The sequence below is a fragment of the Mchenga conophoros genome, linkage group LG1 (genome assembly GCF_057382185.1).
Source record: "Mchenga conophoros isolate Kocher_MC1m ecotype Shallow Benthic linkage group LG1, M_conophoros_male_GT1.1, whole genome shotgun sequence".
Taxonomy (NCBI): Eukaryota; Metazoa; Chordata; class Actinopteri; order Cichliformes; family Cichlidae; genus Mchenga; species Mchenga conophoros.
Window position 1 is genome coordinate 31,697,194 of NC_140526.1, and position 18,304 is coordinate 31,715,497.

Below are 18,304 nucleotides of genomic sequence, written 5' to 3' on the forward strand. Positions count from 1 at the left end.
GGTAATTAAAGCCATGTTTCAAACCAGTCAGTTTCTAAAGTCAATATATTTTGAATCAAAGGGCACTAAAGAAATGTGGCGGTTCTTCCGACAGATAATCAAGAAAGGTGAGATCACTGCATGAAAGTGGACGCAGGCTGTTTGCACTGAACACCCTCACATGGGTCTGAGGGATAGAAACTGTAAAAATTTTAGACCCACCGCATGAAAACAACAAGGCTATCACCTCAAACGCTTCCCTCCATGTACGCTAAAGGCCTAAAGGGCTCAGATATTGATTTTGGAGGCTCTCATGGACTGTGTGGCTGACGTGACTGCTTCACCAGTCTTGCTGGTCTGTCAAGACACAAAGAGCTACTGACGCTTTCATACTGCAAGGAAATCACAGCATGCATTGATCGCCGTGCCTAGACTTTGAGAACAGCTCATCCTAAGGCGCCACTCAGTGCTGCAGAGCCATATCAGCAGTGCTGCCCAAACAAGTCATGATGTAAATAACACAAGCATATATGCAAGGAACCCTCTGGAGTCCATTACATAAATTTTCATAATGTGTTCGATTCACTTTTAGTCTTTATAGACCAATAAAAGCTACTGTTCTTCAGCTATATTAGAGCTAAATGAAGAGAAAAATAAATCCCAAATCTCAAGTGAGTAATTACAACACGTGCTTTGAAATACTCTACTTAAATACAACACTTTTTTTCTTAAAAAAAAAAAAGACATCTATTCTTGTTATCCAGAGTTGGTGTCCTGCAGTTTTTTGCTGCTCCCTGAAGGCATCAGCGAGATACAAGCCAGCTGTGGCTCATTAGCTCGCATGGAACGAAAAACTGTAATGGAAGCAAAACCTGCAGGACACCAGCCTGCCACAACTGGAATAAAGCCATTTGACTTTTATCTTGCTTATAGAGGTACTTGTGCTTATCGATTATAAATGTCTTACTCCTCCTCCGTTTAAGCTCCATTGTTGTAACTCCTAAGGGTAAATTTTATATGACATCCCACTTTGTGACCCCTTACAAAAGCAGCGAATGCACAGGGCTGCTTATAAGATTTCATGTCTCTGTGTGTGTTAACAGTAGATCCTCTTCAACTGGCTACAGTGCTACTAATGCACTGACTTATTTACTTAAGCAAAGAATCAGAGTAACTATTTAAAAATCAGCCTCGTTTGACGACAAATTTGTAAGCTGTAATGTTTTCACTCCATAAAAGCCTCATTTTGCTTTCTTTTACTTTGATCTTCTATAAATCTTTTTTTTCTGTACTTATGCGGCTGGAAGCCACTGCTGTAAACAGAATAACCTATTTCAGTTTGAATAATGACATTTCAGGGGAAACATATTGAGTCTGCTTCGGTAATGGGATCCAAGTCTTTGTTTCTAATAATTTATTGCTGCGAGTGCACAGACAGAACAAAACAACCCCACTTCAGTTTTAAGGTTTGGTGGTGATGTGTTGCTTACACGTCATTTGCACATACATCATTACAAGTCTGAGCTCAAGCTACTACGGCACAATTAAAGCATGATGATCTAAAAATGTATCTCCACTGCCTGCTGCATGTAACATTTGAGTGTTCTTAGACAACATCTTTGCAGAGCAAATTGGAAAGAAAAAAAGTTCCTATTTTACGTCTGAATTAAAACAACACTTTTACACAGAAAAATACATTTTGCTATGAAAGTTAAGTACTGGGAAGTTGCCTCTGTCCTATTAAATGAATTGTATGTCATCAAGATAGCAACTGCTTGATACTTCTGCACTCGACGTAACTGGCACGCTGTTATTGCTTTTATTATTATTAGTATTTCTATGCAGTTCACAAATGGATTTTCATCACTTACAGTTAATTTCTTCAGCCCTTTGATAATAGTAACCCACTGAAAGCAGCAGCTTGAAATTCCTCAAGCTTATTTAATAGCTTTCTTGTATTATATTAGAAAAGCAGAAAGCAGTATTCTGCAGTGGAACGATTCCACTGAGTGTGGTTTTTGCCTGTGGTCTAAAGGAGAAGTTAAAAACTTCCTATTAAGAGCAGAGTGATGGAGAAATATGCAGAGAGCCACAGGGGATGAGTCTGTTTGTTTTGCGAGCGCTGGCGAGTGCCGGTTTCTCCTTCTAAATGATGTCCGCTTGCTTGCTTGTAATTTCACAGACTGCGAGACACACCCCAAAACACGGAGAACCACCGAAAGACTGAAGAGAGGATATAAATAGCATTTTTGCGTTTTTCTTCACTAAAACATGCAGTGTTCCCAAATCGGGGTTGTGATGCAGGACTTTCAAAAAATAAATAGAAAAATGTTAAAAAACTTGTAAAAACTGAAAAGCGGCTCCAGCAGCAGCAGCAGGAGCTGTAAACAAGTTGTGACCTCCAGGAATAAATAATCAAGCTGGAGCAGAAGTGCAGAAAACTGCAGTTCTTCCAGTGGCCCCCTTGGGATTGGCAAGTCAGTTTCTACACCTCCTCCATTTAATATTCAGTAATACAGCAGAAATAAAAAAAACTGGTATAATTTCTTTTTTTACAACTCCCTCAATTGAATTGCATTATGGGTTTATAATTTGGGGGTGTTGCCACTAGGAGCACTAATACAATTATTTAACAAATAAGATACCTTGCTGTGTGTGTGTACATTACAGACCAAGTAACCTGGTGAATGAAGAATTTTCCTCATATGCTACCTAGCATTCCAGCTTGCACTGGAATGGTTCGCAGCCGAGTGTGAAGCGGTGGGAATGAGAATCAGCACCTCCAAATCTGAGGCCATGGTTCTCAGCTGGATAAGGGTGGAGTGCCCACTCCGGGTCGGGGATGAGTTCCTGCCCCAAGTGGAGGAGTTTAAGTAACTCAGGGTCTTGTTCACGAGTGATGGGAGAAGGGAGCGGGAGATCGACAGACGGATTGGTGCTGCAGCTGCAGTGATGTGGACGCTGTACCAGTCCATCATAGTGAAGAGGGAGCTGAGTGTAAAAGGGAAGCTCTCAATTTACCCTCACCTATGGTCACGAGCTGTGGGTAGTGACTGAAAGAACAAGATACATGCTGCAAAACTGAGCTTCCTCCGAAGGGTGGCTGGCCTCTCCCCCACAGATAGGGTGAGAAGTTTAGCCATGCGGGAGAGGCTCAGACTAGAGCTGCTGCTCCTCTAGATCGAAAGGAGCCAGTCAAGGATGGTTTGGGCATCTGACAAGGATGCCCAAACCATAAATAAACCTTATCTTAACTTACCCTTACAAGGATGCCTTACGGGCATGTCCCACCAGGGCAGACCCAGGACACGCTGGAGAGATTATATCTCTCAGCTGGCCTGGGAACGCCTTGGTGTTCCCCCAGACAAGCTGGAGGAGGTGACTGGGGAGAGGGAGGTCTGGGCTTCTCTGCTTAGGCTGTTGCCCCCGCGACTTGGCCCCGGATAAGCGAAAGAAGATGGATGGATGCTACTTAACACCAGTTAGCGTGTATATGTGTCTCTGTACAAGTCTAAAAATGACCGAATTCTGTTGCTATTGGGATAAACAAATGTTTTATGTTCATATTTGGACTCCGTCTGGCTTCTTGTGGAAAAGAAATGGTAAATGCAGTTATAACAGTGGGAAGAATGCCTGCGGCAAAATCAGTCTGCGCTGAAAGTTTGACCATTGCACCGAATGTAAATTTGAATTTCTAGCCTACAGTTATTCAGTCTCTACTCACTTAACGCTCGATAGGGGAAAATATTTTCCTTCAAGGATCAAAACAGACCAAGAACTATTGCAAAAGTCAAAATAGCAGAAAATCAGACTTGATCCTTGCTATTTTTATAGTTTTGCTGGAGTGTGTTTGCTTTATTTATTAGTGTATGTTAATTATACACGTAAACTGTCTGTTGATATTTTTTAATATATATTTTTTTGCAAAACTGTAGTTCATGAGAGAGAAAAAATCTTATTATCCCAAAATATTGAATTTCTTGAATCCACATCAGAGAATGTTATTTTACTTCTTTAGCTACTAAAAAACATTAGTGTTTACTGGAATTTCACACAAGGCAGGTCTTTATCGCTCAGACAATGAAGGCTGACAGAACAATAGAAATTGATTTCAGATGGTTATTTGAGAGCGCCTCTTGAAGAAGAGCACAAGTGAGTCAAACGCACCGTGGGTTGTATGCTGCCATCAGTTTGATACCTAGTCGGTCTATCACCTTCCAGGGTTGCCACTGAGACTTTCATCCCTTCCACGCTTAGTGATTCATTCATGCAGGTGCTGCCAAAAGACCTTAGGGGCCCACTTGATGCCAGTCCTGTGAACTAGCAACACTCACATCCACTGTCAAGAAAACACCTGGAATACACAGAGGACACAGGAGCCATGAAAACTTTACTTGTACTGTGTTTTAACCCCCTGTGATGCTCTTTCAGTGTTTCTGTCTGAGCTGAAAAAACCCAGACAAGAGTGTAAAGTAATGCTGCGCTGCAGTGCTTTGAGCTACATGCTAAGGTTAGTATGCTCCCATGCTCAGTTCAGTGCATAATGATATTGTTAAAATGCTTACCTAAGGGTTGGTACGAAGCAGCACTAACAGTCCAAATGCCGGCTCTTAACTTGTTTCCCGAACCTCTCAAGTGTCCTATTTAAGAAAAGGAAAAGAACAAATTCTGCTTGCTGCTTGTCACAATTTACTCAAAAGCTCATTTCTGTCCCTCATGGCTCAGTCAGCTCTCTTACATGAATCAAATAAAGCAAACAGATACCCATAAAAGAATCTCTTTAACTCCAAACCCTGCATGAAAATTATTTTTACACTTTCTTCAATATCAAAACAAGATGTAGTTGACGGCACATCTGAGAGCATCACCAACACGAAAGCTGACAGCTCATTCAGCTCGTTTAAGGGTGTCAACAAATATATGCAGACAAATATGAGGCTTAGATTTCAGGTCGCAAAGTAACAAGAAAGTGACTTTATGTAAACAAAGTTCCAAGAAAATGTGAATTTGATTTAAGAATGAGGGAAAAAAATCCATTAACATTAAATTGTCCCATAAATAAGGCTCTAAAATTGTTGCAGTTGAGGTCACCACAGCAGTCGCACGCTCAGCCTCTCCTTAAAACGAGTTCCTTTAGAGGTGGTTGTGATACACTCTATTTCCAAAAGTATTAACTCGTCTGTCATCGCACGCATATGAGCTTGACGTGCATCCCATTCTCAATCCATAGGGTTTAAGATGATGCCAGCCCACTCTTTGCAGCTATAATAGCTTCAACTTGTCTGGGAAGGCTTTCCACAAGGTTCAGGAGTCTATGGGAATTTTCTTACAGATGCGCATTTGTTAGGTCAGATACTGAGAAGGCCTGGCGCTCAATCTCTGCTCTAATTCATCCCAAAGGATTGAGGTCAGGACTCTGTGCAGGCCAGTGAAGTTCTTCTACACCAAACTCACTCATCCGTGTCTTTATAGACCTTGCTTTGTGCACTGATGCTCTCTCAGAGGCCATCCCAAAACTGTTCCCACAAAGTTTTGAGCATGAAATTGTCTAAAATGTCTTAATATGCTGAAGCTTTAAGAGCTCTTTTCACTGGAACTAAGGAGCCGAGCTCAGCTCCTGAAAAACAGCCCAACACCATAATCCCCCCTTCTACCAAACTCCTCTTGGCACGATGCACTCAGACAAGTACGGTTCTTCTGGCAACTGCCAAACCCAGACTCATCTTTCGGCTTGTCAGACAGAGTAGCATGATTCATCACTCACGGTGCCACGCTAGAATTCACTGAGCTCCCGAGAGCAACCCATTCTTTCATAAATGCAGAAGCAGTCTGCATGCCTAGGTGCTCGATTTTTATACATCTATGGCCACAGCTGTGATCGCAACACCTGAATTCAGTGATTTGAATGGGTGAGTGGATACTTTTCGCGATATAGTGTATGTCAGCTTTTTAAAAGGGTGGGCAGGGAAGCTGACTGCCTGCAACCTTTAAGCCAGCCTGCCAGCTAGAATAGCTCGACCAGTCTCAATCTTCAATTGCTGCATAACGCTGACGTGTGTACATGTATTTGTCCCCAGAGATCAGCCGATAATCGTGGTGCCGTTTCATTGAGATAGTTTTATGACCTTCAGGATCATTGTACAGTTGCCTCTCAAAATGTTTCACTCCTCAGCGTTTCAGACACTCACTTCCATGTGTGAGAGACAGAGCCATGTCCTAGCAGAGTAGGTGATGGATGAGCTCGTAACTGTTTTAAGCACTCAAATGGACCCGCAGGAAGAAGATGTATCGCCCATCAAGCAGCTACGCCTGGCCTCTATAGAGAGGAGAGGATGGCAGGGACTGGTGAGGAATAAAATGGGGCTCCTCTAACAAATTTAAAAGTAGAAGAAAACTGTATATCACCTCTCCCAAGCTGTGCTACTGATAGCCCATCTCCTTCTCGTTCTGCCTCTCTCTGTACTCTTGACCTGTCAGTTAGAAACATAAAGGCTTCAATCGCTCCTATTTGGCTGACTCTTCTTTCCTTGACAGTCTCTGCTCATTTCTTGCTTTCCTTACTTTTCTCTCAAACACGCTGGTTTTCTCTTCTTTTTATTGTCCAATTCATTTAGTCTCCACATAAAGACTCCTATTATCCTCCTTTGTTGTCCTTCTGTACTGTACTGATAAATGATGAGTTCAATGACTCATTTGTCTTCACTCTCCACTTTGTGTCTCCACAGTTCTTTATCCTGCTCCTGCTCATCTTCTTCCTGGAAATTCTGTCTATCATGCTTTTCTTCATCTACCAGGATGAGGTAAGTTGCCACTATTACTCTCATCGTGTTATATTTTATGGGTTTTCCTCACCTGTGCAAGATATTAATGACTGTAGAAGAAACTCTCCAATACATTGCATGCCCTTCATATGTCAGAGAGATTGTCGATGTTTCAAAGTGGGGCTGGCATCCAAAATGATGCAGCTCAGTAGCAAGGTTGTTTTGAAGTTCATACAAGCAGTGCTGCGTATGTCAGCTGACATTTTGCATAAACAATGGCTCAATGGGGCTCGGGCTGGTGCACACGCGCCTTTGGAGAGATGTCTGTGTCACAGTTTCCTTTCCTTGTTAATAAATCATATTTCATCTCTGCTCATCTATTTTGGAGGAATTTCGTTGTAAATAAACAAGTCAGACAAGAGTAAATAAGGTGATGAGCCATCCCTCTGCTAATATGAATTTGTAATCCCTTCACATTTTCAGCTGAGGTTTTATTAATGCATTGAACGGATATGTTAAATTCCTCACATACTAGTTTTAATTATGGGCTTGAGGGCTGGCTTTTGAAATAGGTATGAAATTTTAACAATCAGTAAAAGAGCTTGATTTATGCCTTGTTTAACGGTAAAGACACAGATGAAAGCACCGACACTCTCTGCGTTCTGTCCACAAACATCCATCAAACTGAGAATAACAGACGTCATGTTGACAGTGGGTTTTAATCAGACTTGATGAGATTAGTGAGATTACTCAGCGAATTACACTGCAGAGTAAGTCTGGGTCAATGCAATCAATGGATAAATATTTTAAAATATAGCGCTTTTTATCGCAGTTCCTTTATGTTGGTCATCACAACTAAAATTACAATTAGAAATTGAACAGAAATGAGTGGGCAAATTAAACTGCAGTGAACAATAAAAACAATTTGCTTTTGTATAATTTAATGGTTCCCCCTTTAAATATTTTGTGTAACATGCAACAAAGTATTTTTATTTCATTACTGGAGATAAAAATCTTGATTTCATTCAGCTTTTTTTTAATCAATAAATTATCATTACTCGTAGCAATAATTGAAAGCCACAGAGACTGTTCGTCTTACAAGCAGTTCCTAAACAAAAGAAATAAAAGCATTTTTTCATTGTAATGTAAAATTAAGAAAACGCCTCAAGCAAGCTGAAGTTGGACCATTTTCATGAGAAAATTATGCTCGTATTTTTCTTTTATGCCTTTGATTTCATCGATTGAAATCATTAATTTCCCACGTGTGGGACTAATAAAGGTTATCTTATCTTATCTTATCCTATCTTAATCATTTAATCATCAAGAGAAGCAGGCAAGTGAAGTGGACGCAAACTGTAGAGCCTTGTAATTAATTACTGGAAATTTCACAACTGCTTCCATTACATTATTCATCTGCTGGGACAGAGACCGCTACCACCAAAGACTTAGGCCAAGGACAACCCTGGTAGTAATTTCTTTGTAGATTTTGGTAAACAACAACCTACTTTGATATTTCCTTGTGTTTTTATTCGGATGATGTTTCCAGCCGTAGACCTTGGACCTGCGTCTACTTTGTTCTGGCTTTTATGTCTTCGCTGCTATAATTCTGGCACGATCATAGAATTGCTTAATGTGTCATATTTCCATCACAGTTTGTCTCTGGTACTCTAATTCTCTGAATACTTGTGGACTTGCAGGTTCCTCTGGGCTTTCATCCAATCAGCGGTACTCTGTTTAGCCTTTAATGAATGTTGTCTTGTGTCACGCCTCACCTTAGTATCTGTGTTCCTTAATGTTGGGTGTACCCCATTATTCAACCTCTAAATAATTCAGTTTTGTCTACCCAGGAGGCGATTAACGACAGAACAAAGTTTTAAAAAAATGTTAGGGATTCTGCAGAGCTTGGGCACTGTGGGAAATCATTCACAGTAAAGAATGGGTGGCCATTAACAGGGTGAACTCTCTCGCTTTTTAAACAGCCAGACGCAGGACACCTAAAAGTATTATTGTATCTTTATATAGTAGAAACTGTACCCTAATGGAAAATATGATTACAAAAAAATTTGAATATTACAAAGTCCCCCTCAGGAAACGACCGCATAAGTCATTTTTGTGTAAGCTGTTTTTATGATCTAGTTATTCTTTCATCCGTGTGATGTCACTTTAATACTGGATGGAACTCAGCTCTGTGATAATCTAGAAAATCGAGCTTTTAGACATTTTATAAAAGGGCCTGTTTTGACACAAACCATTACTTTAACTCTTAATCAAGCATAGATGGTCAAAACAAACCTGAAATGGCTCCAGGTGGAAGTTCAGCTCCAGTTTCCAGATTGAAAAATGTCTTCTAACTTGGAAACAAACCTGTTAGTTAATGCACAATTTGCTTCACTGCTGCTGTTGGTAAAAAACCTGCATAAAGCAAATGATAGATGCATGTTTGGTGCTCAGAGCATAATGCACTTTCCTACAGGGTAGCATACTTACTGATTTTACTTATAACAAGCTTTAGTCTCATTGTTGACTGAACATTAAATCATAAAAAACACTCTTGTTACGTGCTGCGTCTAGAAAGACCAAACACAGAATCCAGATTAGGCACAGCTGATAAAATGAGCTGCTATTGGCCATCAAATGAAGAATCAAAGTCCAATAAGAAAAGGAAAAAAATAAAGTACAAGGACAACACACAGAGCACAAGCAGATGGTAATTAGATATGTACAGGTGCAAAGGAGTTACAGACGGCTGCAGATGAAAGTCACAGTCACAGTGGAGGGAAAGGAACAAAAATGGGAAGTAAAACCAAAATTTATCAAAAAAAACATGATGTGACCAGAAGAAAAATAAGTAACAGAAACATGAAGACACTGAAATGTGAAGACAAACATTAATCATGACGACAGAGACAAGCGAGCAAGGAAATGGGAATAAGATAACACTAGAAACAACAACAAAGGATGGGGAATCCACGGGGAACATGACAGCTTTAAGCAGTTTCAAGACATTTGACATCCATCCATCCACTTATCCAATTAAGGGCTGCCGAGCCGTTGTCACAGTGCAAGAGGGTCATTGCTCGTTTTAGTTAGCTGTACCTAAACAAGTAGTAGGTTTTTTAGTTGTAGGAGAACATAGTGTAAAAGTCTGAAATGTCTTGTTATAATATAGATTTTTTTCCACCCAAAAGAAACACTGTGGGGTGTTTATTATTTGGGGAGAATTTACTGTGTTATGATGTCAAACAGAAATGTTATTGAGTACAGACGTACAAACACCTCCTCCATCACTATAATAACATCCTGGAAGCTGCTGGGAGTACAAGACAATGTCTTTCCTCCCGTATGCAAAGCCCTCCAGTTACCATAACTTAAACCGAGTGCAGCAGTAGGTGCATTTTGATGAACTCCATCCCCGTCTACAGGGATGGTCACGCTTAGTGGTCTGCTTTATTACACCTGCTTTAGCACTGATAAAAAGCTCTGTGATGTAGCTGCAAGCTACTTGCAACAGCCCACACATCTTGCATGCACCTGAAATGGTCATCGTTTGTTTCACTTTGTTGGCTACTAAGGATGATGAAAAGGTCCTGTGAGGTTAACTTCAGTGGACCCAGCGTGGCTCAGAATGTCAAAGGGAATAAAAATAAGTCTGACTCGGGGTGGGGTGGTGGTACTGAAAATTGATGTATGGTGCTTTATACTATCTCCATGTGGGTTTACTGCCTTGTCCTCTTGGCATTTTTATCACCTCGCGGGAAAATTACCCCATCGGACAAGCACCAACAAAGCAACAGAAACAGCAGATCACTTGCACTATTTTGTTTAGGGATCAGGAGACTGGCAGCACTATTAGAAGTACAATGTGATGCATACTGCTACCAATAATATCATACGTCACAGTAGCTGTATTATTAGTTGAGCTGCAGAGAAAATCTAATCTCATAACAACAAAGGTCTTAAGTATAAAGGCTAATGAGCCTCTCACAAGTGTAGTCAGTTAATCCAGTGCTTGTTAGCACAATAATATGCCAAGAAAATAAGCGCTTAGTGTTAATCACATATTTAAATGACGTCTGGTGTGTGGACAGTGTATTGCTTCTCCAAAGTATCCTAAACAAGGAAATATCAGGAGAAAGCCAGTTCAACCAATAACATTCATGCATGGAGAGCTGAAGGGGAAGTGGAAATTCCAGGATCCGTTTGGCAAGTTGAAAGAATTTCATTTCAAACCTTTTATCATTTATAGCAGCAGCTTCAAGACCCCAGAATCAGTCTTTCTCTATTTGTCATTCACAAGCCCAGTATCAAAAAATCAACAAAACAAGGGGCCCTTATCAAACACAATTTCCAATACGTCCCAGCGGTGAGTTCAGCACACATAATTTAAACCATACCTGCAAGCTGCTGATCAGGAAGAACCTTCAAGTTGGAGGCATCGAGAATAATGTGAGGTGTTTGTAAGCAACAGTTTGTAGACTTTAATTTCCAGACATGCGAAACGGGTGTTAAAAGGTCTCAACCAAAGTGCAAGTAATAGAGTAAATACTTGGAAACCAACCACTGGAAAGTGGTAACACTGAAAAGGTCAATACAAGTGATTCAAATTATTGGCCGTTCCTCCTCCGGGTTCTTGATAAGTTACCCCCAGGGTCCATATAAAGCTGTTGCACAACTATATTGATAGGACCTCTCGTCCTAACCAATCAATAATGAAAAAGCTGTTTGTGTACACTGATTTAGAAAGCTTATTACATTAGTTTCCTGTACACTGCAGTAGATTGTACAGTTGTATTGGTTTTACAGCCGTCCACTGCAGAATGAAACCACCACATATCAATATTTGGTTGTGAGTGCAGAGACACACACAGACTCCTTTACTGTGTGAGCGGCTGAAATGAAATCAATCAAATAGACATATCTATGAAGTAAGAATGCTCTTTGATTTAAGATTCAAATCCAATATCTGCTTGACACCAACACTGATACCCAGCAGACTTCTGCATCTGCTGGGATTTTTGAGTTCAAACACAGTCTGCAACAAAGGCCCTGTAGCAAAAATGTTTTATTTTGACATATATGAGTTAAAATGAAAAGAAGAACTCTGCTCTCAGATACTCTTAAACTGCTCTGTGTCATCAGCCTGTGATGTTCTTTTTTTAGGAACACTTATCATATTCACTTTTCAGCTGGAATGATTTCACCTCGGCGTGCTCCGTCTGCTTCTGCTAAGAAAATGCGACAATAGTGACATTAGGAGTTTAGATTTAAATTGAGGGGTTGAGAGAAAGGAAAATTAACATAATAGTGAGAACTTTAAGTCAAGAGTATATCTCTTAAGACCATTAAAGGCAACTTGTCTTGTGAAGCCATACTCTTAGAGGGATTAACAATGAAAGTTCAGACAAAAAGAACAACAACAATGACAACAACAAACTTCACAGCTCTCAGTAAGGTGAGGAATAAACAGGCAGTTTGGTGAACTGCTAATCATATGATATAATACACAGCTCTACAAGTGCTACTATTGTTTATTCAGTTATGTTCTATTAAAATCCTCTGAACTTAAATAACTAAAGCCTTTATGTTGTCACTAAAAATATAAATCATGCAAATCTGATCTGCATTTAGATGATTGCATAATTCAGCAATGAAAAAGTTGCACTACTAAAAATTTGCTTTTTAAGTTGTTTACGGTATAAACAGATTGTTTTTTATAGACTTCATTAATATGAACTGCTTTCCTCATTCATAATTCTCCATTTAGTTGTTTTTCTGTTATCTGTGGAAAATAAATTGAATTCAAGCAAATTTCTTGTGTAATTATGCCCGATTACAAAACTGCAACACCAGTGGATTTGAGAAACGTATTTCTGCTGTCAGAATCACAAAGCTTTCATTCATTGTCATTTACTGTAATGTTTGGTGACTTCTCGTAAAATCAAAAAAGCCGATAAGCGGCATAAAAAGCAAGCGATTTGGGCTTTGTTCTGCTGTGGCTTCATCATAACATGAGCATCATTCTAGAGTGTAGCTCATCCTGTCAGGATCATTTGTGTCCTCAGCTCTACACGTTGGTACTCAAGAGGTAAGAGCAAGATGAGATATTTCCTCAGTAGGTGTCTGTCATGGGTAGCAGTAATTACATATTCGCTTGTGCACTTTGGGACCCGTCAAGGTGAGCTAATGCAATCGTAAAAAGGAAGTCACAAAGAGCTATGGCCAGGCTTACCCACTACACCAAAAGGGTATTGGCCATTAAAATATAACATTAAAATATAATAGTGTCCCTGTTTCTTGTTGTACTGTAACATCGAAAAGCTTAATATGAAATACTGGCCACATGTTTTTGCGACTGTTAATCTCAGACAAACAATTAGTTAATGGTTTGGAAACAAGCAGCTAAATCATGAGCCACTGATGTAGAAAAAAAGAAGTCTTGATGTACAAAACATGTAATATTAAATATCCTTTATAAATATTAATTCATGCCTTTTCCTTATGCAAATGAACAGATCCAATCAGACCTAATAAAAAAATGTGGTACTATGAGATATAACTAAAATCACTGGAATAGATTCAATCAGTGGATCTTGACTGACTGATTTCCAGTCAAACTTTGATGTCCGTTGTACATATTTACATTTATAAATGTACATAACCACTTAGCTTACATTTCATTTTATTTTGACAGTAAAATAAACTGGCATATAAAAACAGTAATGAGATGGATTCTCTTAAACATTTTCCATGGTTTGGTAATGATGGTAGAATTTTCCTATATTTACTGGATTACAATCAAATAGCTTAAAAACCAGTGTTATTCCCATTGATCCCAGGGCTAACTACCAAATGAAGTCATGCCAAACTTAAATCCTGAAGTTAATCAGACAACAGATGACAGAGGAAGTCAGATATTCTCAAAGCTTTCATGAACGAGTGTCAATTTAGGAAACCAGGCTGTAGTTGAGGCCTGCAGAGGAATAGTGCACACATCAAAAAATAAAAAAAAAATACAAAATCTGGAAACCAATCATTTATTTATTAACCATTAAGCTGCCAGAAAGATTCCCTGACAGTGTGCGAATGGGGTGCAGTTTGTCACAGTAGCCAAGCAAAGTAGTAAACGTAGACATTGGCAACTGCCCTAATTTCAATCATGCCTGTGATGGACTAAATAGGCTGTTACTGTCAGTCTGCAATGTGTTAAGTTTTAAAATGTAAGTTGTACTTTTGGTTTATGTTTTTATGTTTCAGTTCATAGGATGGTTTAGTCTTTTGGCCTTTTTCAGTTGATTGAACTATTTTTGAGGAACAAGTCAGGCTCCACTTAAAAGTACAAAATGCTTTTTTCTTATCGCTGTACATGCCAGAGAGAGTTTGTCATGGAAACTCCTTTGTTTTTGGTTTTTGTTAAGAATGCAAAGCTGTGACACCATGAGTGTAGTGGGTTGCTGGGTTGAGCTTCATGTTAGCACAGATACAGGAGAGAATCATCAGTGTAATCAATTAGTAGCAATGCCATGTTATTCATACATATCCAAAGAAAAGGAATTATAGTGCTACCCAGTCCTACCTTTCTCTTATTAAAAAATAAAGAGGGGGTGTTTTTGTGCTTACTCAAGTTAATCGAATGTTATTGGAGAGGTTTATAGCAACTCAAAAAAAAATAAGCGACTTAAACTACTTCTTTCAATGAATGAATGCATAGGTGCAATCAGCATCACAATGTGTCATTAAGAGGGAGGCCTACGGTTAAGGGTTGTTTTACAAGCCTCTAAAGACTACAGAGAACAGATGGTCCATACAAATTTGCTGAACACATTTCCTATGTACCCATAGCTGCAATATATTGTGTTGTAAATCATTCATGTGCTAAATAGATGGGTTAAAGCAAAGCATTATTAAATAATCCTAAGTGAACTTTCATGCCTCTGTGAACAATGAAGTGAAACACCTTTCATCTTGTTGGTTGGGTTTGAAATTAATATCGAGTTTTTCCAGCGAGAGAATGGATCGTGGTAAATTTTGCTGACACGCATCATTTCTCATGAGATCCAGCACCTGTTTCTGCTGTCAGGCGCTCTCACATCAGTGTCTCGTCTTCTTGGCCATGTTCCAGTTTTGTTCGCCTTAACGTGAAAAATTGGGAAATAACTTGATACGGGGAGGGAGAGAGAAAATGTATCCGCTTGTAAACAATCTACCGTACTTCATATACAGCTAAAGAGCAACCGTTCATGCAGTAAAGGAATCTACGGTACATGAAACCCACTGAAACCCTGTTTAACGTGTGATAGCTCCACTTTTTCCACATCATTACTGTTCTGGCATCAGCCATCAAAACAATTTAGCTTGTCAAGATATCAAAATGCCACACCGCTGTCAGAATACATTTCAAGCGTGAGAAATTTTCATTTCATGCCGACTGCAGTAATGCAATTAAGTAAACACCCCTGGCTAATCAAGTTACTAAAATACACCCACGTCAGGGCGATGTTTATATGAGAGACAAATTGAGATGATCGGCAAACCGACAAGACATTTGTTTGTGGAGTGCTGGAATAAGTGCAGCGGGGGAATATGCAGTTTGATTACTGCAGATGATGTTGAGGAATTCCAAACATGGTTATTATAGGTAATTTGAATTGCAATCAGGCAAAAGGCAAAAATATACTTAAATCTCGTCAACTTGTAATTGAAACCCGATATGATGAAGAATGTTGCATTTATATCACGGTGCTTTATAATTGAGGATTCTAATAAGGACAAAATTAACATAATGAGGAGTTTTATTCTTAAAAACAAGCAAAAAAGATGAAGTGTTTTTTGATTTGTAAATAGGGTCTCCATGTATTACATTCATAAACCACTACCAACATTATCAACATCCACAAGTAAAGTATGGCAGGATGGGGATTTTAACAAAAGGTCTAGGGTTAAGTCTAGGGGCTCTGCACTATAGCAATACCTCTTTAGGGTGCCTGTCTGTATTGGTGACCTTGAACCCTTTCTCTGGCACCTGCCTAGAGTGTGTTTACTTGTGTTTGCAGGCAGATGAAAGTCAGAAAGCTGAGCCAAAGGAAAAAGTTTAGGAAGTATCCTATCTGAATGAGAGGATGAACAGAATATTTGTCTGAACTATGTTCAAATGGTCCCAGTGGAAGGATAGTCTCAGAATATGAGGTGGAAAACCGTGTGATTGCCCCAGTTCTGCTTAGTACCGAGTTAACACAGTAAATTATTCTACAACTTACATCTCAGTCTCCTCAAGAATTCTTTTTACACTGAAGAAACCTGGTTTCATCAGAGTTTACATAACAGGACAGCGTGTTTCTACTCTGAGGTAAAAGACGGGGCAAAAGAATCTGAAAGTCAACGTGACTGATTGCGTATGTGTTTTTACGTCTTTAAACCTAGTTTTTTTCCTGCTCTATCGGTGCATCATTTTTATGCTTCAAGTCATGCCTGCACATCAGAGGGATTCTAATTTCAGTTTCACCTCTCAGTTGAACTACATTTTTCCTTCCTGTTAATTCAACAAGTTCAAGCCTACTTGAAGTTGGACTCCTAGGTATATTTTATTGCCTCAGATTATATATTTATTTTCTTAAGATGCAGCACAGTAAGAGCTAGCCTAATGTCTTAGGTACATGCAATGCCTACATCAGTGGTTCTGGTGTTATGGATTGAAAAATAGAAACTAAGTGTGGTTACTTATCTGTAGAGAGTATTTCACCTCGTGTCTGATAAAACAGTGTCAGTTGAGGGGTTTTATCATAAAATCCAAAAAGGCTTCTTGCAAAGGTTTACAATCCCTCTGAGCACTGTTAGCCTCAGGTGAACATCTGTGATATTACAAAGGCTTCACTGGCTCTTTAGGACAACATATAGAGCTGGGTGTGCGCTCTGATAGTGTGAGAGTTTATTTTGTTGGAAAAATCACAGTGGCACAAAGTGTGACATTACTAGGCTTGTTTAGAAAAACTCATTTGGGCTGTGCTGAAAAAACATGAAAATTGCCCAATCTGGCTGGTTGTCAGATTAAAAATATTTTTAAGATGCAAATTAGTTTGGGCAAATTTGTGCAGCTTACCTCCCCCAATCAATTCCAAAAGTCACACTAAACAACTCTTTTTCAAGACATGATTATAATGGAAATGGAAATCCAACAGTACGAATAAAAAGCACACAATGTAAAGGAGTTTTGTTCCAAAGACTCACAGTTTGAATGAAATTAAAAAATGTGTCATTTAAAATACCTTTCAACCCCAGGTAGGCCAAGTATGGAGAAAAGTAAGATAACATACATATATGTACAGTGTTGTCTTCATTTTACATGCAAAAAAGTATGTGTGGCTCCCAGTGTTTTCTTTTCCATGGAAACTGGGTCCAAATGGCTTTTTGGGTGTTAAAGGTTGCCAACCCTTGCCCTAGAGTATGGAGGAATCTGTCCCTAAAAGATGTCACCTTTTTTTAATGAATAAAGATTGTTACCGTCAATATCTATTCAGCCAATCACATGACAGCAGCAATGTTTATATGGGTAATCATGTCGACATGATGAAGACAGCCTGCTGGATTTCAACACGAGCATCAGAATGAGGTATAATGTGATTAAAGTGACTTTGGATGCGGCATGCTTGTTGGTGCTAGAAAGACTGGTGTGAGTATGTCACAAATTACTGGTTTACTGCTGATCCGCTGGGCCGCAGCACCCACCCGGTCACTCCTGTCAGATCAGAACAGGAAACTGAGGCCACAATTCACACAGGCTCAACAAACCGTGACAACAGAAGATTAGAAAAACATTCAGCAATTGGATGAGTCTCGATTTCTGCTGTAACTTTCGAATGGTAAGTTCAGAAATTGTTGTAAACAACGTGAAATCATAAAATTCAACCTGCCTGTATTGACGGATTAGGTTTGTGATGGTGATATTTTCTTTAACACTTTAGTACCAACTGAGCATCGTTTAAATGCCACAGCCTACCTGAGTACCATGTCCTTACTGACCACAGGGTACCCATTTTCCGATGGCTGCTTCCAGCACAATAACACAGCGCGTCACAAAGCTCAAATCATTTTAAACTGGTTTCTTGAACATCACAATGAGTTCACTGTACTCAGATGGCCTCCACTGTCACCAGTTCTCAATGGGATGGATTCAAGTCGCATCAGGTTGGTATCATGGAGGTGAAGCCAGCAAATCTGCAGCAGCTCTGTGATTTGTTTCCAGCACCTTTTTAAATTAGTGTGATCACAGATATAAGGCAGTTTGAAGCAAAAAGTATTAGATAGATAGATGGATGGATGGTGTGTTCAGATTTTAAAATTCTCAGCACAATTTCTACCAGGGGTTTGTATCAATCATTGCCTCAGCATTTTTTTTTTAAATTTGAAATTCTTGCTGCAGTCTGTCACTGGCTGTTCCTGTCTGGAACACATAAAATGAGCTATCCTACGGCTGAATCTTAGAATAAACAATCCAACGTACCAGAGTAACTGGGATGCCAAAGCTTAGTATTATACAGACATGGCTAAATTAGCTGTGTTCTTTGCAACTT

General features: G+C 39.4%; 1 protein-coding gene across 4 annotated transcripts in view; it reads left to right on the forward strand.

Moving 5' to 3' along the window:
• tspan4a (tetraspanin 4a) overlaps positions 1–18,304 on the forward strand; it is a 185,536-nt gene that overhangs the window by 129,841 nt on the left and 37,391 nt on the right. For all 4 annotated transcript variants that reach the window (XM_085275350.1, XM_085275358.1, XM_085275333.1 and 1 more), the window contains one exon: positions 6,705–6,779. In XM_085275350.1, coding sequence (XP_085131476.1) covers positions 6,705–6,779 — 75 coding nt within the window. The remainder of the gene's footprint in view (positions 1–6,704; positions 6,780–18,304) is intronic.